At 41.8% G+C, this 26185-nt stretch overlaps 1 protein-coding gene across 1 annotated transcript in view; it reads right to left on the reverse strand.

Annotated features, from left to right (window-relative positions):
- The window catches only part of PCBP4 (poly(rC) binding protein 4), a 52775-nt gene that overhangs the window by 19954 nt on the left and 6636 nt on the right, over positions 1 to 26185 (reverse strand). Inside the window, exons 2-5 of the mRNA XM_063121122.1 lie at positions 4265 to 4433; positions 3718 to 3741; positions 3587 to 3619; positions 636 to 752 (exon numbers count right to left, since the gene is read on the reverse strand). Of these exons, the coding sequence (XP_062977192.1) occupies positions 636 to 752; positions 3587 to 3619; positions 3718 to 3741; positions 4265 to 4375 (285 nt within the window). The 5' untranslated portion in view covers positions 4376 to 4433. The remainder of the gene's footprint in view (positions 1 to 635; positions 753 to 3586; positions 3620 to 3717; positions 3742 to 4264; positions 4434 to 26185) is intronic.

Raw genomic sequence — 26185 nt, forward strand, 5'->3', positions numbered from 1 at the left:
CTCGATCCTCCCAGAGTGCAGGACACGGAATAACGAGCTCAAGTTAAAGGAAGCCAGATTCCAGCTGGACATCAGGAAAAACTTCCTGACTGTTAGAGCAGTGCGACAATGGAACCAGTTACCTAGGGAGGTTGTGGGCTCTCCCACACTAGAGGCATTCAAGAGGCAGCTGGACAGGCATCTGTCAGGGATGCTTTAGGGTGGATTCCTGCATTGAGCAGGGGGTTGGACTCGATGGCCTTGCAGGCCCCTTCCAACTCTGCTATTCTTTGATTAGGAGTGTGATATTACTTCCACACATATGCCAACGCCATTGTTTTTAATGTAACAAAAGGAAATATATTAGAGCATATTAATGTTTAATCACAACAGTTTAACCTTGTTTGGCTGTTACAAAACATTATAAATAAAACCTATTTTCTGAAAACAAATGGTCCAATTGTCTTCCTTCTCCAGTCTGAAACAACATCCCTCTCAGACACCAAGTAACTAGGCTCCAAGTAGATCCATCCTGCCACTGCCTAGTTCTGATTACCATGGCAATGCTAATTATGTGAGGAAAGAATGCACTTATTCTGTGTGGGGAGGGGGAGTGTTGTCACATGGAGGCAGGGCCCAGGAAGTGGCTACTTTACCTCTTCCAGCTTAAAGGCAATCATGGAAACAGCTCTGAAGACAGCATCAGTAGATCCTGTAATAGTGGTAATCCGCTCTGGACAAGATCCTTCCGAAATGGTGATCCGGGCTGTACTCTAAGAAAGCAAACCAGGAAGAATATTATTAATAAGATTTTGTATTTATATAACACTTTTACCAAATGTTCAAAATGTTTTGCATACATCATTTCGGTAAAACAATCTTCCCTAACCTGGTGCCCTCTAAATAAGTTGGACTACAACTCCCATCAGCCCCCAACCATTGCCTGTGCTATGATTGTGGGACTTGTGGTCCAACACATCTGGAGGGCCACCAGGTTGGAGAAGGCTTCCTTACAGCAACCCTGTAAGGTAGGCTAGTGTTATTATCCCCATATAACAGATGGAGAGCTCTTGTGGAGAGAGAGTGGGGGAGGCTCAGTGAGTTCATGGATTAATTGAAATTAATCTTTGTAAACCGCCCAGAGAGCTTCAGCTATGGGGTGGTATATAAATGTAATAAATAAAATAAATATAAATAAATTAGAACCAGGGGCCTCCTAGATCACAGCTCATTTTCTTAACCATTACATTTGCATCAGAGATATTCATTGGAAAGTCTCTCCAGGATGTCATTTCTGCTTGCTCCACAAGAGTCAATGAAAATGAGACTAGCAGACATGAAACTCTTTCATTATACTACAGAAGAAATTAAAAAGCCAATGCTGTTCATATTTATACTGTCATCAGTCTAGCCTTCATCAACATAAATATAACATATAATAATGTATAATACATTGTATTTCCAATACAAGTTTATACTTTCTGTACTATAAATGTTTAGCTGAACATTTAGCTGAAATCCACAAAACCAGCAGCATTTATCCTCCAGGATCTATGCTGATAGCAACTGAGGGTGCTTCTGGATAGAAGGCTCTCCCTAGTACTAGCAATTAGAAAGCATTATGCAACTTTACTGCCTTTTTCTCCATAACAGATATTCTGCAGTAAGAGAAAAGACATAAGCAGGGCTAGGAGAAAGCAGGAAGGTGTTGTTGTCTAACCCCACCCACCCCGCCCCAAAACCAACAACCTGTGAATGAGGGAGGCCGATGGCACTGTAAAAGCTTCATCTGGAAACACCCTGAGCGCCAATGTAGGAAATTGTGTTTTACACTGATCAAGTTGCACTGCTCAGCAAAGTGGTAGGCATGGTTCATCGCCTAGGCATAGTTCATAACCTTGAAGTTTAATGTTTAACCGTAAGATACACTTATTCATTATTGAAAAGAGAAATATAAACTTCTGAATAGTAATACGCTAACTTTAATCAAACATTGACAAACAACATTTGTGCAGGCTGCCGCTGCCTTCTGTCTGCAGTTGCGTAAAGCCCATGTCGCCATGGACGCTAGTAGTCTGAGAGTGAAACGTACTGCAAACTGCAAGTTTGGGTAGTGCTCAGCAATAAGAAAATTCACTCTCCACCCCACCCCAGTTGAGAAGCCTGAGAGGAGTTGGACTTTTTAACTTTCTGTACGAGCAAATGATACAGGTTATGTGCTTCCAACTCCACGGAAGCGGTTACGTTTAGTCCAGCCTGTTCTGCACCTACTCTATGCACGTGGGGGCTGCTGTTTCCCAGGCTGAGCACTTTTAGCAAGTTGTTGTCATTATTATTATTATTAAAAATTCTTTTAGGCTGGCTGGAAAGAAAGCCTAAAAAGAGACACTTGGGGAAGGGAACTGGGGAATCAGCATCAATGAGGTGCTGAAGGAGGACCCAAGACCTGAACACTAAAAGGAAAGGGGCAAAGGGGGCTTCTGGTTTTGGTGGGAGGCAGCAAAAGATGGGTGGATGTGGGTGTCAGGGCACCCTCTGAAAGATACAGGAGGGAAGAAGAGGCCCCTTCTTGAGTGGGGGTCATTTAAAGATAGGAGTATGAGAAGCTCAGGAGCATTTGGGGGACTTCCTATATGTTCCCATGGGCATTATTGCATTTATTTCTTTTTCTGAGGGGGATGGGGTTGATGGGGTTCTATTCGTTAGTGAACCATATTTCCCCCTCCCATTTACTTAGGGGTGGGTGGGGAGGTGAAGGGAGCAGAGGATGGTCTGAAGAGTTTCCATGGCAACTGTGGGGCCTTTTCCCTCACCACTGGGAGGCCACATTTGCCCTTGTGCAAGTAAAGCGAGAGGCCTGGCGCACCTTATCACCAACATTCTCTTGCCTCTGCCTTCTTGTTCTTCTTCCCAACTTTATTAATTTTTATATCAGTAAAGTTTTCCTCATTAACTTATGATTAGGGGAAGCCTTTAATGTGCATGGGCAGCATCTAGAGAGCTTGAGAGGAGGATGGATAAATGCAGCGGCGGGCACCATCTTTGTCTCTGCAGAGAGGTTGTTCTTTATGAAGGAGTGACAGCAGTTTGCATCATCTTTAGTTCTGGCTAGGATGGGCTTTTCATTTTTTTAATGGAGTTGGGGGAGGGAGAGAGGAACTGACCAGCAGGAACCTCCATCTTTGTTTCTGGCAAAGAGGCTTCAATTGTTAATGTGGCAACAGCAAGAAACACCATTTTTGCTTCTGGCATTCTTGCTTACTTACTCTTTGGCTATTAAAGCTTGAGCTTTGAACTTCTTTGAAGTTTCAAAATTTTCTGCACGTCTACACTGCCCAAGCTTCAGTTTAAAAACAAAAATGAGCAAAATTGATCTTGTAGATTTCGAGTAACAAGCCTTACACTACTATATTCTTATATAAAATATTCTTCATTCTCGTCCTGGCTCCCCACTTACCTCATAATAGCTTTTTGCATACAAAATGACTAACTGTATAGGCATTGTATCCCATTCATTGTTCGAAAAATATCAAGCTGGAAGCCATATAATAGTTAGCCACCCAATATTTAGAATGGGGTAGTTCCCCCCACATACACGCACACTTACTTGTTCCCGTATCCGCTTCACAGTCTCTCCTTTCTGTAGGATTAAAGACAACAAAGGAAATTAGTCTTGTACAGCTACTCCAATATGACAAATAAACAGCCAAAGCACACAGCAACCCAGACCAATCTTACCTTGCCTATGATACTGCCAACTTCCTGTAGAAACACATGAAAAGAAGAGAAGCTGAGTTAGGGGATATGTACCAATCGTGCCTGTTTAATTTCAGCCAAAAAATGAGGACTTTTCTTCCCCCAAATGTGCCATTCAGGATTTGACAAGCTAGGCGAGGGGGCTGTTCCTCCTCCTGATCACTGGCAATCTCTCTTCCTTCATTATTGGAATCTTTTAAGTGGTGAATTTATTTGCACCTGTTAATCTAGACACCTTGGCAATTTTACCTGCTAATTTGTCTTAGAGGAAGTTAGACTTGGCTATTTCATAATCCCAACTCAATATTCTCCACACTTTGAAGAAAGTGTGTTGTGCATGGGAAAAGGCATTTCAAGCTGCCATCCTGGTCTAGGAGTAGGATAGCAGCTTGTTGGGGTTTGGGGACTTGTGTATGTACAGTAATACATCCCGCCAGGAGAAACAGCAATCCTGGTCCAGTGAGAGATTTGCTAATGACTGCAGTAGGATTGAGGCTGCAACCTAATACGGCAATCCCACTCTTCTTACCTTCCCATGCATGAGCATTCTGAGGGTGAGGGTGATGCTGAGTTCCGTTTCATCCAGGCCGTTATCCGAGCCACTCATCCTATCTGGTGATGCCATGGTATAGGAATGCATGGATCTGCTCCTAAGGGAACTAACACCCAGGGTTTGGAAAGTGCTGAAGGCGCCAAATCTGCAGACACACAGAGAGAAATAGAAGAGCCTCACATGGAAGGTTGCTTGTTTGCTTGCTTGTAAATCAGCCCAACGAGTTGGCAGGATTATGATGATTAGTAAGAAGTGGTTGAATTTCATACAACATCTTTTGATGCTTCCTGTCTTGGAGCACCCTGGAGAATAATGATTACGATGATGAAGGGAAACATCACATAAGCAAACATTGCAGCCTTTCCAGATGTCGCTGACAGAAAACCCTTCATAGAAACTCAGTGAAACACAAACAGTAACCCATTAGTGCAGAGAACAAGGTGAATGAGGTTTGAGAATATTCTGCCTCTTTACAAGTTTATTCATCAAGAGTGTTTGTAAAGATCTTATGGTTGATGGTATGAAGTCTCTGGCATCACCCCACAGTGCACTTCCCAGCTGGATACATGTTCTCCATTTTGTTGAGAAAGACATGAGAACCCAGGTGACCAGATGTGCAATAGGTTTATTTTGCAACAGTAACAAAGCTAGTTGCAGAGTTGGCTGTTGGTCAAGGGAGTCATGCTCTTGAATACCATACATATGCCTCATCTTCTCCAATGTTTCATCTACAAGTATTCACAGACAGAGATGGTGGACACACACACACATAGAGAATGGGATCAATGTGAAGGATGGAGGGTTTGCCGCCCCCCTACTGTGTCCTGGAGAGGAGTAGTCTAAAGAAAGAAATGGGCTCTATTCACATGCATGCATAGAAAGCAATGGGGTGGCTCAGGGAGGGGGGATGAGCAGCCACACTCCTGCACAACTCAGCTAGTTCCTTGACACTGCTGCAAGAAGAAAGCAGCCACAGCACCTCCTTGCTCCTGTTGTATCACTGGCATCTCTTTGCCTCCCCGAGGAGAAAGGAAGGCCAATTTTTCACAACTGACACTGCAGGATCTATAAAGTCAAAGAGTGGCATGTGTGAGGCAGATGGGTTTCTCCTGGACTCTTTTTGGACTTCCGTTTCCACCCACCATCAATGTGAGAAAGTTAGCTGGGAAAGAAAAGACTGACAACTCTAGCCGGTACCATGTCCAAAGAACTATTGCCTTTCCCCTTCCTTTGTCCCGCTGAGCTTCCTATAAGTTGGCTAGGAGGGCACATAGAACTAGATGGCTATCATAACTAAATGAGAGAAGCCAGAGATACTCCGTATAGAGGGAGGGAGGGAGGGATGGACAAACAGAGATGGGTATCCACACACTGAACCTAAATGCCCATCATTATGATGAACAGGTTGGAGAGAGGGTTCATGTTACAAGGATTCCTGGGGATGGGCTCAATGCATCTCTATCCATATAATTTATGTCCACTCCACTAGAGGCAGTCACAATGGCATGGTCAACCCCTCCAACCTGAGGGTCATGGTTTACTCTCAGGCAATTTCTACACCAGTCATTTTTCCAGGGATCATCCCTATGTGTCCAAATGACGCACAGGGGATCCCAGGATCAGGGAGGGATGATCCCTCCATTTCCTCAGGATAACTGAGACCTCAGTTATCCTGGTTTTACATATGGTCCCAGGATGATCCCGAGGACCATGGACAGTGTGGGCACCCATCCCAGTTTCTTCCCTCTTCCCCATGAGTAGTGGGGGTCATCAGAGGGAAGGAGCTGGGACAAGGGGAGTCCAGGGACATCGGGGGTGGGGTGGGGAGCAGGGTTGGGGCTTTGGGGGGTTGGTTTTTTTTACCTTTTAATTTTTGCTGGAGTGCAAGTGTGCTCCAGCTCTGTCACTTAAAAAAAAAAAAGGCAGCCACAACGAGCACAATGCCCCATGACGTTGCGCACCCTGTTTAGACTGAGGGTGACGATCCCGGTAGCAGGTAAGTCTGGGATCGCCCCCTCTTCCTCCCTCTACACCTGTAGGAGCAGAAAGGGCCTGTGTTATGACAGTGTCCCCACATACAGCACTTCCCCTTTCCCCATCTGAGCACATGACAGCCATTCACTGTCGGACAGCAGGGATAAAGGAGATAACTGCAAGTAGAAGACTGCTCCTACCCCGGATGACCCTCAGGAGGTGGGGTTTTACAGAGGCGGTCCTCTTCCCCACCCCCACCCCATCAATAGTGTTCCCAATGTTGAGAACTGGAACATGTGTATATGTATGTGTGTGTGTATTTCTATATGTACACATGCTACTGAATGAAACATAATATAAGTAAACGGAATACAAATACAGGCAGGGGTTGTTGTGAGAGACAAAAACACAAGCAGAGACTGAAGCGAGTTTTGGCAAAGAATCAAGCTAAAGTGGTGTTTCTTTTCTGCACTACCCTATTAGTTTACAGTTTAATGGAAAGGATTGTAAGAGCCGTTAAGTGGCCATCTTACATAGACTTGATTGCCTGCTAATGCTTAGCAATAACGTGCTTTTCCCCCCAATGGGCCCAGCCAGGCAGTGTTCTGCAGTGTGTGTATGTGGCACAGAGAAAACAGTTTGAGAACTGCAATGCGACCAGCAAGGGAGAAAGATGTCAGAGTTTGGCAGCTGCCTGGAAGGAGTCTTGGGAGGTGTCATGTGGATGCTGCTTGCTTTCAGGAGAGGTGGTGCTACTTTAGAGACAAGTTCCACATGTCAGCTCCCCAATGTTAATATATAAATTAGCAGAATTACAAATATGCCATAAGCAGTGCTGTCCCTGGAACATCACTTCCTTCAGGGGAGTGGGAGGGATGTGAACCAACAGTATTATTTAAAACCCCTTCTTTTCAAACACCATATAACATAGTCTCCCCCAACCTGGTGCCCCCCAGATGTTTTGGATTACAATTCCCATCATTGTGTAAATTAATAACCAATTTACACAATGATGGGAATTGTAATCCAAAACAGATATTTCTGGTAGGAAGCAAGACTCAATGGATACATTCCTTCTCCTAAGCAGTTACAGCCAAGTGTCTCTTTTCCCCCTCCCCTGTTGCACCAGCATCAGTGGCGATAAGCAAAATAACATGTTGCTAGTCACAGCCAAATGGGGATATGAAAGCTCTCCATGTCTCTGTTCCATTTATAAAATGTCCATTGCTTTCTCTCCAACTTACAGTAGGATCTGAAATGCTCATGTGTTACAGCAGCCTTCCCCAATCTGGTACCCTCCAGATGTTTTGGACTACAACTCACACCAGCCACAGCCAGCATGGCCATTAGTCAGGAATGGTAGGAATTATAGTCCAAAACACATAGAGGGCACCAGGCTGTGGAAGACTGAAATAATAAGAGGCCAGTGAGAGACATTGCTGAAAGGCAATGGATTTAGAAGTAGGAAATCCTTCTTTCCCCATCCTGTGTGCTTGGCCACAACAAAGGCAATCCAGGTGTTAAAAATAGGACTGGGTATAAGATAAAAGGCTATTTTGAAACTCCCGGCCTCTTAGACAATCTGGCTTGATGTTACAGTGTAGTCCAAAAGACAATATTCATACCCTTTCCCAAAAACTATTTTGAGGACAGCCGAAGGAATAATCCCCTCCGGAACTGATTCTCATGCATCAGATCCCTGAAGATCTTTATGTCATGATGAACAATCTGTCCAATAAATACTAGTGGATATAAATAAGATACTGAGCCTTCTCTATGAGGGAATGACAGACACTGTGATAATAGCTGGACTAACTCAACATGTCCTTCTATTTGGTTGGTTATTGATTGCTGATTGTTTTACAGCCCAGTCCTCCAGAGAGTTAACTCGAAGTACTGTGGTTTAAACTAAGGAAAATAAAGCTGTAATCCTTTGCATACTTATTTATTTATTTACACATTAAGAGATTTAAAACCTGACTTCCAGGGCACATTGTTTTCACAAGGCAGTGAACAGAAACTTCTACAAAAAGACAAAATAACATATAAAACCCTCAAATTAAAAACCCATTTTTACATCTCCTTAATGGGAGTAGTAACAATGAATCAAGTGCAGCTATTGCTTAAGAGTAAATCGCACTGAAGTCAGTTGGACTTACATCTGGTTAAGAATGCATGAGAGCAGGCTGGCTATAAAATAAATTAAATGCTTTATGTAAATTGTGTATTGGGCTGATGCATCCTTTTTATTAAAGGCCATTTTTGTATTCTTAAGACAGCACCATTTTCCTGTTAAAATTTCTCTTTATAATTTTGTAAAATTGTGCATCATTCTTGTTGAATATAAATATATAATGTTTCATTCTCTGTCCAAAAGACATGAAACATATTTTAATACCTTTGATATCTATTTATCTGGAAAAGGGAGACTCTTACAATTAATGTAGTTGCCTCTAAGGCCGTTTCTACACCTGCCTTTTTTCCAGGGATCGTCCTGGGATCATCACTGTGCTGTGCATGCAAGTAACGCACGGGGGATCCCGGGAGCAGGCAGGGGTGATCCCTCCATTTTCCTGGGATAATCCTTAGGTGTAGAAAGGGCCTCTGAGTTTTGGTGAGTTGCCTCATTATATTTTTTCTGTGAATCCAAATACCCCATCTATAAAATAGGGGCAATATTATTCACTTTTTGCAGAAGTTGTAGAGCAGATTGTTTCACTCCCGCTTTCTATGTTTTGTGAGTTACAAGGTAACTAACTTGCTTGGGATGTTTAGAAAACACAAGCAATATTTACAGAAACAAAATAACAAAACGATTATGCATTTATCTATCTGTTTAGCTGCCACATTCCTGAACCTCTAGGAAAATAACAAATACTTCATAATTAATTACACCTTATTCTGTATGGAATATGAGGCATTTTACTGAATTGCCTTCTGTTGATGAAGATTTGCAGAGTTCTTTTTATCAGAACAATTTACTACCAGGAATTTACAGTAAGCCTAATAAAGCATTTTGAGCCAAACCCTAAATAAAAACCTGCATACACATCTCCTCCGCACTGTTGATGTAACGCATAGAAAAATTAACATTGACAGGATCCAGCTCAGGCTGACAGGGACATGGCACATGCTGGATGAAAAGTTTGGAACTTGAGTACTGACAAAGAAATATCAGGCAAAGCTGGTGCAATATTCATCAAAGCTTCTGATTCTATATCCCACCAGTCAATCTAAGGTATGTCTGGACCAGCACTCCTGTCACAGTTCATTCCACTTTTTCTCTTAAACTTTGATCTGCCATTTTCAGTCAATCAAAACTCCTTGATGAGCAAACATGTTTGTCATATTCACAGTTTACCATTTTAGATGTAGACTTAAAATATCTTAGGAGTACACCTAAAAACATAAGATGTGAAGATTCACATTTGTATTCCATCTTTCCTCCAAGGAGCACAGGGGGCTGTCCCATTTTATCTTCACAGCAGTTCTGTGAGATAGATTAGGCTGATTGATAGTGATTTGCCAAAGGCCATCAAGTGAATTTCATGGTTGAATAGGGATTCATTTGACCTGGGTCTCTCTGCCTGTGCTTAGTCCAACATTCTATCTACTAACCACACTAATCATTGCACCCAGATGTGCATACGATAATAAATCTCCAGCAGCTCACAATAAAAAGATGTGATTGGGGCAAGGAAAATTGAGGGTGGATCAATAAGTAGATCTTGGGATTATGAAGTAGCTAGATTTAGTTTCTGCTACTACTACTACTACCAATAGGACCGGACACAATTAAGAAGAGGCACAGTGCAATGTTGCAGGGCTGGCCCAAGACATTTTGCTTCCTGAGGCAAAGGACAAAATGGCATCCCCTCCCATTCCATGTACAAAAGTCATCTTTCTTCAGCACTGAAGATGGAGAGCATCCTCCACCACCTGATGGCTGAAGGCTAACGTAGGAGGTGCAAGGCAGGCTGCATGACCCAAAGCTCTCTCCTCCAACACCTCACTGCTGCCTCCCAGCAACTGCTGCCTAAGGCAACTGCTTCATTCAGCCTAATGGTAATACTGGCCCTGCAGTGATGTCCACTGCTGTCATTTAACAAAAATAAAACTATTCTAATAAGGAAAGAAGATGAGTGGCATGAGGGTCAGGAATTGGGAACATCACAAGGCTTCTCTCCACACTCCAGTAAATCACACAGAAAATTGTGCTTCTTTAATGATGTTGAAACATTTTGTGTATGGAAAAACCCCAGGAAGTGGCATTCAAGCAGCAACAAATCATGGGGTGAGATGTGGGCTGGACCAGCTCATCATACAATTTTCAGCAGCAGATCATATGAAAACCTGCCAGTTTGGATGCATCCAAAGTATATTATTCATGACAGGCTCCCAGTAGTGTCTCATGTCACAACAGCTGACATCAGCTTTTGTGCCATGAATGTGTCACTCAGCTCGATGGTTGCACAGTGAATCCTGTACAGACGTCACCTTTTACCCTCTACTTCTGACCGAGCAGAAGTGAGCGCAGCTGCTGCCAGAGGCCTTTCCCCCCTTTCTTTTGTGTAGCAGCCTGATTCAAACTGCCAATCTGATTCAGGGACAAGATAGTGAAGCACCACTGCGCAACCAAAGCAAGGGGTCTCTGCCTGTACAGAAAGTGTGCATACTGGGGGGAGGAATTTCAAACTTACTTAGTATTAAAAGTGCTGAACAGAAACTTCTGCTGAAGCCATGATTACAAGCTAAAACAACCAACGGACAAGGTGCTCACACCCTCACCACTTTGGCAATAATAACAAGGTTCAACATCCAGGGAGCAGCCAACTTTCTTAGCGTATTGACTGACTGCTTCGACAAAGACACTGGAGGGCTCTTGCGTGCCCAGAATACAACCCAGCTCAAAGTAACATCATAACCTTTATAACCCCAAGGAAGGGTAAATATGTAAATCCACTTCTCACAGCTTGTGTTTTCAAATGATTTTGAAGCGATCAACTGTATTTTCAGCACAGGGCCAGCTCCAGGCATTTTTTTCAGTCAAAAGCAAAGATGCTCCCCCATTCCATGTGCAAAAACCAACTGGCCTGGCGAAGACTTATTTCGACCTTTGGAACCTGAGGTCAGTGGACTAGTTTTGGGGGTGTAGGGTAGGCCGCATGGGCACACACAGCTTTCTTCTCCAATACCTTGCTGCTGCTTCCCACTTCCTGCACAGCAGCATCTGATACCGGAGGCAGTCACCTTGATTTGTCTAATGAAAGAGTGGGAGCGGCCCTGTTCAGCTATTCCTTTTGTTTACATTTGGTTGCTGTCCAGCTTATGGAACTAGTGGGAACCTGCCCTCTTTTACAGGTATTTTACCGGTATAAAGACATTTATTTACCTTGGCCTATAACTGAGTCAGGACTTTATTGGGTACCAATGTGTATATGGTGTTATCTGGTTTTAATTGTTAATTTTAATTGTATTATTTTTATTATTGTTTTTATCATTGGTTTATTGTGTTTTCTAGTTTGAAATTTTATATGCCATCTTCGGAAGGTTTCTCCTAAAAAGGCAACTTATTATTATTTTTGTTTTAAATAGTCTAATAATGCAAGCTACATTCAAGAAAAGGCATGTGAATATGCTGGTTGCTACAGGCACCAGAAACATCAGTGTTTTAACTTCAATAGGCGCCATAAAACCTCTATCAAAAGTCTTCAACAAGGAAGTCCAAATTCTGGGAGTAGCAAAGCAATCTGATCATGTCTGATGTGAGTAGCAATGTTTTAAACATATTGTAGTTCAGGGTCAAACTGGATGGTGGAATACACATGCTTATTTTCATGTGTCCAACTCATTCACACATAAGAGAGGGATGGGTCTTAGTTTGCCCGAAAAAGGAGTGTAAAGGAGAGGGGTGCTGAGCCTCCCCTCAGTCCGCTGGTCCAAACACTTTTTTCCCATTCTAGCTCGCTTCCATTATGGGTGGCCCAAAAAAGGGAAAGTGCCTCGAGTAACCATCTGTATTGCTTTGTAGTGCTGGAGTACTTCTCCGCAGAGAGAGTGGGAGAGGTGGTCTGATGGTTAGAGCAGATGCATCACTGGCACTGAAAAAGATCCCTGTCAGAACACCTCCACATTGCCAAATTCTTCATCCATTCTGAGGTTTGGAGGCAGAAACTCTGTGAGTAATTTGGGTTTATTTGCGGCGCAGTGGCCAATGTTCTTGTGGAGAAATCACCAAACAGTGGAGATGCTAGGAAGGAGTTTTGAATAATTCTAGGTGGAACAGGATTTGGACTAGTGCCCCATTAAAATCTGTCTCTGCCAAAATAAAAGAGAACTCTATCAAATTACTGTATCGATAGTGCCTTACCCCAGTGAAATTAAGTCATGTTAGTAACTTAACATCTCCGAAATGTTGGAGAGGATGTGATGCAATTGGCACCTACTCTCATATGTGGTGGCTTTGCCCCTCAGTAAACCATTTCTGGAGAAATGTCTTCAAAGAGGCTGAAAAGATTAGTCAACAAAAAATTGACTTCTCCCCACCCCCAGTTAGCCATGTTTTAAGGAAAAAATAAAAACCTGGCACATAAAAGAACTCCTTACTTTCATGTGTGTTGCGGCTAGAATGATAACAGCATCTTCACTGAAAAAAAGAACAATCGGCATCCCTTACTATATGGAGAAATAAACTCTGGTCTCTGGCATTGATGGAAAAGCTAACAAAACAGTATAGATCTGAAACATATATTGATAATTTCTATGGAATCTAGAAGTTATGTATTAATTATGCTAATAGCAATAAGGACATTACTGTACCTCCATCAACTTATGGAACATGCTGCAATGATCTGCTAGTATAAGAGTTTTGGGGGGATCGTTTTGATATATTTTCTTCTAGTTCTGAATAGATACAGTTACAATCAGTCCACTCTGTCACCTAATTAATTTGGTTCGATACTGATCGTGTGTATCATGTAGATCCAGTGTTTGATTATTGTATTAAGTTTGATGTGATTGGATGTTACATCCTTTTGTTATAAATGTAAAATTCAATAAAAATATTTATAAAAGAAAAGGAAAGAAGGTGTTTGGGGACGAACATTGCTATTGTAGGATTGGAATGAAAACTATTCAGAATCTGATGTCAGCTCTCTCCCCATCTCCGAAACATAGATAGGGCCTGATTATCTGAACTGTCAGTAATCAGTAAGTCTGAGCGCTTGATCTTTTACAGGCACAGACATCTTCAACAGAAATTAAACAACTATCAAATTCTGCAACAATGACAGCAGTCACATACTTACAGAAATCCTTATCATGAGATTCAGAGGCTGCAAACTAAGATGTTTTAATTCCAGATAGCCCCATTAAATATTACTTTGCTGTGGACTGCATTTTTAGTCTTTAGAACCATTTGCAGTAAAATTGCACAAAGGTCAATTTCATTAACTCTTTCTTCTTCATGAAAGGAACAGAGAACAATTAGAAAATGTGAGTATGGCTAATTCCAATGGAGAAACAAGAGCTATACTAATTCACAGGGGAAAGAAGGGATAATCAAAAGGAAAACTTCCAGAAATAAAGTAGAAGATCAGTTCCACTTTCGGAAAATTTCGGTTTATTTACATTACATTTATTAAGAAGTAACTACCACTGAATTCAATGAGATTTGCTCCCAAGCAAGTGTGCATAAGCTCACTTCTGTGTGCCTTGGACTGACTTACAGCCTTGAAAGGTGGATAAGAAGTGCATTGAGTAAATTAAATATTTTAAAATTTTATTTCATTTGTACCACAAAATACTGCAAATTGCTATTTTTAAAGTCAAATTCAAATAATTTAGGCTGCAGGACTCCGGTAACTTACTTTACAACACTCCAGCTATGATTAGAAGTATATATTATATAATGACCTGGTTTGCATGGTCACTGCAGCCCATCGTAGCTGATTTAATGGCTGGTGGCCATTTTGAATATTCAACCCCCAATATATTCAACAGACCATGGGTTACTTAAGGGTTAACTCTCAAACACTGCTGCTGCCCAGGCTCAGATCACACAAAAAACATGGCAACCCCCCAATAAGGGTTGAATATTCAAAACGGCTAGCAGCACGCTCTGAAACCCACCATGGCTTAAATAAACCATAGTGGGCTGCAGTGATCGTGTGAACCAGCCTAGTAAGTGGGTTGCAGATTGTGAAGTACAATTTTCCAAGTTATGTGGATTTCCATGGTTTAGAAATAATGAATGCATGATTCACACAATGTATGCATAAATTATACAACTGGGGAAGGGACAGCCCCTTTTATCCCCTCTCCATGACAGGTTGGGTCTGCCCAGTCCTAATTTTTATTTATCAGGTGCCCCTACAAGTAGGGTGACCATAGGAAAATGATGACAGGGCTCCTGCAGCTTTAACTGTTGTGATGAAGAGGGAATTTCACCAGGTGCTACATGCATACAAATGACACCTGCTGAAATTCCCTTTTCTATACAACTGAATGATACAGGAACCCTGTCCTTCTTACCATATGATCACCCTACCTTCAAGAAAAAAATGAGAGGCAACCTTAGAAGGATGCTTGATTGCCAGGTGGGAAGTGACACCTTGTACACTACATTTTGGGCTTTCTAGCACCACTCCCTAAGGGGTTTTGCTGGGAAAGTGGCATTTATGGGGAAATTCTCCAGCGGTCTCTGGGTTCTGTGGTGGCATTTCTTAATAGGAGGGGTGGCTCTCAGTTCAGGGAGAAGTGGCCTTCTAGGTTCTTCAGCCTGGTGGTGGGTGGATTTTCCTAGTTAAACTGCTGGGTCTGGGTATTGATGTCATGAACAGGTGTAGGGAGCTCAGATGCCTGGGCACCCTAACTGGAGAAAATCCATTCTGTCCCATCCTGCTTCCCTTCCCCCACAACTAAAGAAACTGTCCACCCCTGCATTAATGGATGCCAAAGGTTCTCCAGAACACTCTGTGATGTGGAAGGGGAACCGAATTGCCAGTCTTTTTGATGATGATGTGATTAGATGAATATATCCATTAGTCAACCTGAGCTTTCTAATTCTCAACTGTACTGGAGGAAGTGGATTTCGATGCCCCTTCCTTCCCATGGCAGCCCCTCCAACCCCCTGAAAATCCTACAAAGAGTCAGCGGACCCTGCCAAATGGGGTGAGCTGTGACATATGTGGGGGGATCCCCCAAAAATGGGCAGAGTGGCCTTCTGCGAGCAGAGCCCTTTTTATCAAGGAAGGCAGACCCCGGATCCCACCCCCATTGTGGAAACAAGTCCTTTCCCTCTCTAAAATGTCCCTTTTCATGTTCCACATATGTTTATTTCACTCCTGAATCCATGTTTGGTCTCACAATGCCCTTTGTGTAACCCTCTACCATGCTGCCTCAATCCCAACTTTAATGCTAATAATCTGTGACTTTCTCATTGGGCACATCAGAGGCATCTGAGGAATGCAGTCCCACACAGCGATGCCAGCCAATGTCCTTTCCCTCCTCCACCAGGATCCCTAATCACTCTCTTCTCAGAACACAGGAACACAGCAGCAGCAGCGGAGGGCAGGGGCTCTTTGTTAAAAACCAAAATAAAAAAAACCAAAACACTTTGATAACCCAAGCCAAAATGGTATTAAGTCCCTTCTGAAAATCCAAAAAGAAAAACAGGCCAAAAATGCTAGTTAACCCAGTGATGAGGCGAGAAGGCGACAGCTGTGTAAATGCAGGCATGGTCACCCCCTCTCTTCTGATCTCTCTCAGCTGTCCCAGGCGGCAACTGTCCTATCAAAGAGTCTCAGGGGGCTTATTTAGTCTCCAGCACTTTTATTCTTGCCTGGGAGATTGTGTGTCAGGAAAACCTGGAGCTTTGTTTGGGAGAACAACAACTTATGGCAGGCTGGACAACAGAAGAGAAGCCATCAAACCTCTTCCAGCTTCTCTGCGAGCGGCGTCCACCCACCTTGTGCACCAAGAACAGTTCCGGAAAAACAACTCTGTCAGAGGATTGGGGTGGGGTGGGGTGGGGTGGGGGAATAGTACCACGGGCTTCAATAGCACAATCGTTATTAGCCCCAGATAAAACATTCAGTCCTAGAAGCATGAGCCTTATTTTGCTGCTTTAACACAAGACGAAGGGGTGAGGAAAGGATCTAAGATAGGGCAAGCCAATATTTATGAAAGGACACATGTTGAGCCTCATCTGTCTTCAGGAGAATAACTTTATGTGATTTTAAAGTTTTAAATGCGATTTTATGGTTTTAGTTGTAAACTGCCCAGAGAGCCTAGGCTGTTGGGCAATATAAATATGTAATAAATAAAATAAACTCTCTCTCTCTCTCATATATTGTATATATACACTCCACAATAGCAAACGCTATTGCAGTTTGTCACAAACTCTAATTTATATGGCAAAATCCAATATATAAGTTATAGCCTCATTAATACTTGTGAAAACATAAGAAAGGTTCTAAGATGATAACTCTTTTGACCAAAGTATCACCATTTGTTTTTAAATGACAGGCCTCCTAGAGCTAAAGCTTAAGCATTCAGGCAGAGAAAAACCTTGCTCTGGAATGTCTACAGAATAATTCACACCTAGCTTTTTAATCATTATGCTTTTTGTGTATTTTTCTGGCCAACTGTATGCTATAAGAAACTTTTCTCTGCATACCATACATTACCATATACCACTTTCACAGTGCTGTATCCTACTTGGTATTATTCCTACCTTTTATATACCGCTTTCTTAGTGCTGCTATATCCTGCTTAGTGTAGATTAGGCCCTGGTCTCCAAGCAGGGACCAAATTAAATCATCATTGCATCAATGCTACCAATCAAAGAAAACCCATTTATAGCTATTTTGCTTTTTAATACAGGGGGAGAACTCTGTTTCAGGTATAAATAGTGTCATTAGAAGATGGTTTTGAACCAATGAAAAGCATTTTGATTATACTTCCCAATATAGTTTTGGTTGGTTCAAAACTAGCTGCTATTTATGACTTATGGGTGTGGTTTTTCTTGAAAAGCAGCAATATGGTAGCATACGTGCTGGAACTAGTACTTGTTTTGTTCTCTGCCTGAGAGGAACAAAAGCTACGTATTGATAACTTTCCAAAATCTTTATAACTTAAAAAAAAATTGGTTAGTCTGCAATCATACTTTCCTGGGAATGGGTCCCACTAACTTAATAGGACTTATGTTTGAATAAACATGCATAGGATTGGACTTTAATTCAGAGTTTTAGCATAGTATATTAGATGTATTTTTCCATACATGTCTGAATTTATGTTCTGGTTTTCCTCGAGATAAACCTTTATGTTTAAGATTACTTGTTTTGCCCTGAGAGATCTTTACATTCATGCCAATGAGTAAGGTGCATATTATATGGTACTTTGTTACCTGAATATAGATTTCAGAGGAAATTAACAGCGAAATTGGAAAGCCCCCGTGTTAAATAAGAAATGGTGTATATTCCTTAAAAGTTTTGTTGTTGTTGTTCTTGCTATATTTATTATTGTGCCTATGTCTTATGTAATTCTATTCCTTTTTGTGATAACCTAGGAATTCTACATCCCTGAATATAAATATGTGGGGAAATGATGGCAGCTGTTATTATGTGCTGTGAAAACTACAGCCCAACTCTGCATTTTTACAAAAAAGTATGTTCCACTTATTTCAATAGGACTTATTTTCAAGCAAATATTGCATAGGATTGCAGCCTTAGTTCCTCCTATATGATAAGTCACCCCTGCATTGGGTTAAAAAGAGAAAAACATGTTTGTTCAATAGATCGGCCCCTAATTCTGTGACATTGTAGAGAACAGTGGACGAATATTATATCATCACCTGGATGGTGAGAGATCTCTATGGTCAAATTTGTGGATGTTATTGTTGAGAGCATATTGTTGAGAGCTGTTCAGAGTCATCACTACACTAACCTAGTAGCCTGGCTTTATACTAATAGGCACTCTGATATGTAAGTGGGGCCATAACTCTGTGATCGAGCACATGCTTTGCATGGCCAAGGCCCCAGGTTCGATCTCTAGCTTTTCCAGGTAGGATGAGGAAAGATTCTTATCTGAAAACCTATAGAGCTGCTGCCAGTCAGTGTTGACAATACTGGGCTAGATAGGCCAATGGTATCACTCAGTATAAGGCAAAATCCTATGTTAACAAAAAATATGATGGGCAATATTCAGTGCTGCCTATGTGCCAGCAGGACCCACCGCTTGTGCAATGGGAATGTAGTGCTTGTACAATGGGAATGTAGATGAAAACCAGAATGAGCAGGAACGCTTATTTCCAGAACGGGGCAAGTCAACAGAACTTGCACAACAGAACTCATTTCAGGACTTGCTTTATGAAGTGCTAAATCTCCGTTGCATTAGCGTCCAGCCTGCACAACAGAATTGGTGGGAGCACAACAGCCCTGTTGGATACTAGCCAATGTTTTACTGTTTTAATGTTCTTATTTCTAATGTTTTACTGTTTCATTATTTTAAATTGCTGTGCACTGCCTTGATGGCTTTTTAGTAAATAAGGCAGTAAATAAATGTTAATAAATAATTTTCTTCAGGGACCCAAGAAAATGGAAAAAGTGGTCTAAGTGGAGTGTGGTTTCATTAAAATAATGCAATATCAACAAGTACTTAGTGAGGCCTACCAGAGTCACTCAAGCCTGCCTGACAAGGTACAGTAGCTTGATTCCTAAGAAAAACTTGGGTTGAAGCTATTCTGTTTCTGACCTCTCACAAACAGGTTGACACTATCTTGCCTTTGTAACAACAACTTTTTATTTAGCATTGCAGCACTTTCTTTACAACAGCGTATAGTAGTTTTTATTGCCCCTCTAGAAGCCTGAGAGATTGCAACCTAGGCCATTTCTATATATTACAGGAACAGCTTTTGATTTTGGTAAGCTACAATTGCTAGGAAAACATGGAGTGGATTTATAAACATCACATGGACCTGTAGTTAAATGATTCTATGGACAATGCTTTTTCAAAGTAATTAAGGCACATCTGCATAAAGATTTGGATGCATTTACAGGACCAGATGTACCCTGAATATTGAGCCTTTACTGCTGGCCTGTTGCCTGTCTGCATGGCAGATCAGGACAAAACTAGGGCCAGTTTAGGGTGAATTGCTTGCAGGACCGAATGTCCATGCAGGGATCTCCTGTGCTATATCAGGAACTTCTCCTGACAACTCCACCAAAACCTTCGACTAGGAATAGGATACACTGTTGTGTTACCTCACCTCAGAATCAATCCAGGATTCTATTACAAACTTTAAGCATGTACAGATGAAATCATTAACTTCATTTTTTAAAAAAATATTCTTCATTACTTGATATAAAGCATTGGCATTGGTGAATAATAAAAGCAGAATATGCTAAACACACACCAGTGCATCAGGAGGGCACTAGATTGGGAAAACTGCCATATATTATGGTGAGAAGGGAACAGGAAGGAGCTAAATTTCATAGGCAGAGTTTATCCCAGCTGGTGTATTTGGGCTGAATCTACATTTTGTAAACTTTTGTAAACCGCCCAGAGAGCGTCGGCTATGGGGCGGTATATAAATTTAATAATAAATAAATACATCATTCTGTCACAAATTAAACAATCAAAATAGTGCTTTACTTCAACTAGCTTCATATTTCTTAATCCCTGGGAACAACAAAGCAGCTCCTGTCTATACCAGTTTATCACACACTGACAGGCCACCCACCATGTTGGCCTCTCACATGATCCACCATAGTAACGTTCTCTGAGGAGAAACCTTCTCCCTTTATTGCTCCAGAGCAGGTGATCAATATAACTCCATGCATGTGACTGAAACACAACCTCATTAAGCATTTAATCCCATTTATAGCCTGATCCTTTGTTGGTGACCATAGGGACTGGCTTAGTTTGGATGTTTCAGCAGTAAAGTCAATGATGTAACAGCAGTGAGGGTCAATTTGGAATCTGGACCATTGATCCTACAATCCTAGTACAGTTATTTTTGCCCTGATAGAGAATCCTGTGATGAAAAATAAAGGCTTCTCAATGGATTATAACAGGCATTTTACCTCATTTAAGCATTTCTGCCATGAAGTATAAGGGCTGAATTATTGAGGAGGGACATTTGTCTTGCTCACAGAAGGAGGAAATGAAGGAATACTGCTTTACCCCTGATATTTCTCTAAGGATGCTGGTGAATAAAATTTCAAGAATAAAGGACACAAGAGAGCTATGGTGACATTGCTATTGAGTTATGCAGAATGTCAATAAACGCACAGGCCTTAAAAAATTATAAAGGGATGCATAGCAACCCAAAGAATTTCATTGTACGAAGCTCAAGGCCCTGGCCTCTGTGAATATCAGAAAAACCAAATGCTGGACTGAACTTACCTATGAGTCAGATGAGCCTGTCCAAAGTGCCATGTTTAAGCCTACAATCTTAAACATACTAACTGACTAGGGAGTAAATCCAATTGAGCTCAGTGGGACTTACCTCTGAGCAAACATGCAGCACTCATGAAAAGTGATCTGACTTGGCATTCATTCTGAGTCACTTTTGAATGAATTTGTCTGGGTGTGGGAAGAAATTCCCCCCTTGGAAACTGGACAAGAAAGTTCAGCAACTAGATGAAATACTTGCTCTGACTGTTGTTGAGTTCTCAGAGAACAGGGGAGAAGCAAAGGTGCTGCGAATAATATGAGCAACTGTTAGCTTGAAAAGTGAGCAGATGGCATGAGGGACAATATCTGCCAGTGGAAGGGATCATCAGCCCACGCCTCTTATTAGTGCCTGATCCATTGACAGCACTTTGGCTCCCAGAGCTCAGCACAGCTCTCCATCAAAGCACCCAGCTTACTGTCAGAGACTAGGAAAGCATGAGGAGAGAGCTATATTTTATCCTGCTGAAGAAACAAACAGTCCACTCTGTGCATTGCCTGAAGTTCCCATGGAGCTTGCTGAACGACTGGGCCAGAAGCCTCAAGGAATGGCTCTCACTTCCCACTAGAATATTGGATTATTATTTTTTTAGATTCTGGCCTGGTTCGCATGACACTCCACCGTGGCTTAATTTACCTGGGGGGGGGGGGGGGCTGTTGCGCTGTGCTGAGGTGCTGCTCCAAGCTCAGCTAAAAACTTTTCTTTTTCCTAAAGCTTTTAAAACTTGATTTTGCTCTGACTTTTATACTGCCTGTTTGGTGCATTCTCTTCCCCTCCATATTGTTTTATTATGATTTTATTAGAATGTAAGCCAGTGCGGCAGGGTCTTGCTATTTATTGTTTTACTCTGTACAGGACCATGTACATTGATGGTGCTATATAAATAAATAAATAAATAAATAAATAAATAAATAAATAATAATAATAATCGTACTAGGCTAAACAAGCCACATTGGCTTCTTTAAGACATGGCGCATGTTATGTGTTCACCCGCCTGGATGCAGCTTGTCATGTCATCTGTTTGAGTGGGAAATAACCTTCAAATTACCCATGGGCTTTCCCCCCTTAAACAAGCTATCCCGCTTAGATTTTGACAACACAATAAGCTGCAGCAGGTGATTATGAAAATTGTGCCTAGCACATGCCGCGGCTTAAACAAGGTACCGTGGCTTTTTTAGCCTACTGTGATAGTTCCACTGGCCTATTGAGTGTTTACATGCACAGGAATGCAGAGCCAATTGCAGCACACTGTTGCATGTCGATACATGGTAAAATAGTCATGTAAGGCCAAATATAGTCATATACACCTTGTACAAATGCAGACAACCCACTAAGTTGGTTTAGGGAAAGAAACAGGGGTTGGGAGTATTACCCCTCTGACGATCTTCCCCTTGTGTTGATTTCATAAGTGCCCTCTTTTCATTTAACCCCCACCCACCCCCACCAAATTAAGGGACTGCAATTACAGCAGGGGCAGGCAACATATGGCACCCACCCCACCATGAAATTTGGACCCTTTTGGTACTCTGTAGCTGCTACACAGACAATTGTGTTTTTGTTTATTTTTTTTCATTTTTAAATTCTCCACTTTTAACACCTGCACCGCCCAGTGTGGGCCCTGACACACATACCCCAAAATTTGGGTAGGACCTGCTACAGAGTGGCAAACAAGCTAATTTTGGCCCTTTTGGCAGCTCTGGATGCCATTTTTTACATTTTTCTTCCTGCGTTTTGGCATCTGTGGTGGTGGGAGGGTGGACCTCCCAAAATTGCCCACTTCTGAATCAAGGGCTGAATGAAAAGGCTCCTTTTTCTACCATCCAGGACCCAAAACATTTTTTTTTTAATCAAGTGGCTTTGTTATTATTATTTTTAGTTTGTAAACTATCCTCAGTAAAGGTGGGCTATCTTGAGAAAAGGTACAGCTACCAATTTTTATTGCCTGTACAGTTTAAAAGAAAACAGCAACAGCTGGAATGGCAAGATGTTTAGCTGCCCCAAGGCAGATGTCTTCAGAATGCTTCCAAAGGCAGGATAAAGTAGGTAGCCTCCAAGCCATTTTTGCAGTATCCCTGTAACAATATGATGGTATGACGTTATAGTGCCTAGGGCCATTTGGCTTAAGGGGTTCATGAGACGGGGTGGGGGGGATGGCATTTCCTTACCACGGGCTCTCTTGCTGGTTCTCCACTTTCAAAATGAGCACTTTTCACAGAGAAGAGACCAGCGACCACGAGGCCTGCAGATTTCAATGGGACAGCGCCCTCTTGTGAGCAATTTATAGCTCAACCTCAGAAGACTGGGATTAAAACAGGGGGTTTGGGGGTCACTCTAAAACTGAGGAAAAGAGTGGTCGCATGGGAGACAGACGTCATCAAAAGGACCCACGAAAAACCGCAAGTGGCCAGTACCGTGTGTGCAATAAAATGCCCGTCTGATGATGTTCTAAATGTTTCACAGGAAGTTCAGTGGCAGCTGGTGGCCAATCTGACTGGCGGGGTGGAATGCAGATCCACAGAGATGGAGCCAAGGGGTCACTGGAGATGGAGCTAACATTGAGCAGAGTCGCTTTTAAAGATATAGAAGTTGCCTGGCCATCCATCCAACACACAGTTTTTTAAGGACATAAAATTGTGCAAACCAAAACATAAAACCAGTTTATGTTTTCTCCGGATTCACAAATGAAGCATAAACCATGCCATGATTTTCCCACAGTCTATTTAATCTGTTTATTCAATTTTAGTTTTTAAAAGTTTACTTTTAATCAACTCTAACTGCTTTTATATCATTGTATTCACAATGCTATTCGACTTTGCTGGTCTTGTGACCCCAATAAATTACAACAAATGCATAATAAGACTGCCCATGATTTTTTTTTTTCAGATTCACAAATGCAATATAAGCCAGTTTATATATTTTTTCCCAGACTCACAAATGTATTATAAACCAGCCCGGGTGTTTGTTTTTTTATCATACTTACAAATGAGTATGAGAAGCCTGCCCATGATCTTTCCAGGCTAACAAATTAATTATATGCTAGTGTATGATTTTTTCCAGGCTCACAAAAAATCTAGGGTTGGGGTGGTGGGGCGGTGCACCATAGGAACCACCTCTGAGGAAGCCTCAATAAACAACTACAGCACTGAAGTATGAAGATAATGTATGATGGGGATTCCTAAGTATTGGAGGAAACATTCCCCCTTCAGATTTTCAGCACTATAGTGCCATAGCCATTTGGGCCTACAGTGTGCTAGGATGTATACATTCTAGACCTCTTCTCTTTATTTACAGCTTTCATTAAAAATAAAATACAATACCCTGTTTAATTTATGAAGTGATAGTACAAACATGCAGTATTCAACCCAACTGCTCAGGACAAAGCAATTTTATCTAAAGATTGACCCAGGCGGTTTGAAGAGGCTGAGGCCCTGTATTATTTTCAAATGGGAGTGACATCTTCTGCTACATAAGTGCGGAAATTATAAAGTCAGCCCAATTAAGTCTGCAGGGAGAATACAGCAGCCCGCATTGGCCACTGATGAAGACCTTGTGTTGAAATGCGTTTGGCCTTTTTACTTCACGTCGTGTTTAATAGATATTTGTTCTTGTGCAATATGAGGTTGCACTTTTAAAGCAACACTATTGTTAACCTTTATTTTTGTATATTAAACGTTATTGTTCATGTGTGTGTATGTATATATATCCTTAACTTTTTGTTTGGCATTATATCTATTGCATATACTGCATGAAGGAGAAGAGGCCAGGATTTCTATGCTTCGCTCCATGGTTAGGTATAGCAGTTGTTTCCCTCCATTTAGCAATGACAACATTATTCTCCAGATTGCAGGGTGGTGATTTATTTTTGTGATTTGTGAACAAATTCAGAAGGACCATGGCTCTTGGTTTTCTGGCTGGGGTAAGCTTTTATTTTCTTGGCTTGGGTCTCAATTTTATTTTTAATTTTACATTTAAATGAAAATATTTCATATATTAAGGATGTAATCCTATGCATGTTTAGACAGAAACAAGTCCTGGCTGGCTGGGGCATGCTAGAAATTGTAGGAAGAATGGCCATATGAAAAGGAGGACAGGGCTCCTGTATCTTTAACGGTTTTATTGAAAAAGGAATTTCAGCAGGTGTCATTTGTATGCATGTAGCACCTGGTGAAATTCCCTCTTCATCACAACAGTTAAAGCTGCAGGAGTATAGCTAGAGTGAACAGATAGATACAAAAGAGTGCAAAGTTCTGCAGTTTTAACTGTTGTGATGAAGAGAGAATGTCACCAGGTGCTGCATGCATCCAAATGACACCTGCTGAAATTCCCTTTTCAGTACAGTTGTATTGAAAAGGAAATTTCAGCAGGTGTCATTTGTATATATGCGAAATCTGGAGAAATTTCCTCTTCATCACAGCAGTTAAAGCTGCAGGTGCCCTGCCCTCTTTTAAATCTGGTCACTCTGCACCTTTAACTGTTGAGATGAAGAGGGGATTTCACCAGGTTCTCCATATATACAAATGACACCTGCTAAAATTCTCTTTTCTATGCAACTGTTAAAGATACAGGAGCCCTGTCCTCCTTTTCATATGGTCACCCTCTTTATAGTGGTACTGAAGTGCACTGATAACTGTTGAGGCACAATCCACATTCCATATACCGCTTTCATGGCGTTATTTCCTGCTTTTTACTCCACGTTTGTAATGATTTGACACAAGGTGTAGATCTGACCTAAGACAGTGGTGCAGTGAGGTAATTTTGGACTCATTTAAGTCTGAAGGACTTATGGGGGAGAGGGGGCTCATTAGATGGCGATGCGTATAACTTCACTAAAGTGTGCTCATTCTGCTGAGAGGGACCCTGGACCTCTGCCCCAAAGGCCTGACCCAAATGCACCACTACTCTGAGAGGGGAAAGTGCAAGCAGTTCATCGATTCATAGTACCCTAAGAAGGGGAGAAGCATAACTTTACAATTTTTCAAACCCAATGAACAGCATCCAACAGTGTCATTCTGCAAACTCAAATAGCACTAGTGGGGCTCTGCTGAACCTTTCCTATTATGCCTGCACTACTGGTTGCGCAAGGAGTTTCACAATTCGTGCAAGCAGTTGTACAACTGATTGCACAACAGATTGCACAACTGTTTGGACAACTGGTTGCACAACAGGTTGCACAAGCACAATACACAACTGCTTGAGCAACCACACTTGCACAAACGTAACTTTAACTGGATTCTTCTCAAGTGCTTATTTCAGAACCTAATTTCCGCTAGCGCAACATCATTTGCGCTAAAGGGATGACACAGCTGAGTACTGCCCAGGGTGTGCACGCCTTTCTGTCCCGCTGTTTCTTAAAAAACGGGCTTATATGAACTCAGACCACAGGGCCACATAGCTCAATATTGTAGATTCCCTGCCAGTAGATCTCCAGGGTTTCAGACAGGGGCATATCTACACTAAGGGTTTGCCCC

The sequence above is a fragment of the Elgaria multicarinata genome, chromosome 3 (assembly GCF_023053635.1).
Source record: "Elgaria multicarinata webbii isolate HBS135686 ecotype San Diego chromosome 3, rElgMul1.1.pri, whole genome shotgun sequence".
In the NCBI taxonomy this organism is placed as follows: Eukaryota; Metazoa; Chordata; class Lepidosauria; order Squamata; family Anguidae; genus Elgaria; species Elgaria multicarinata.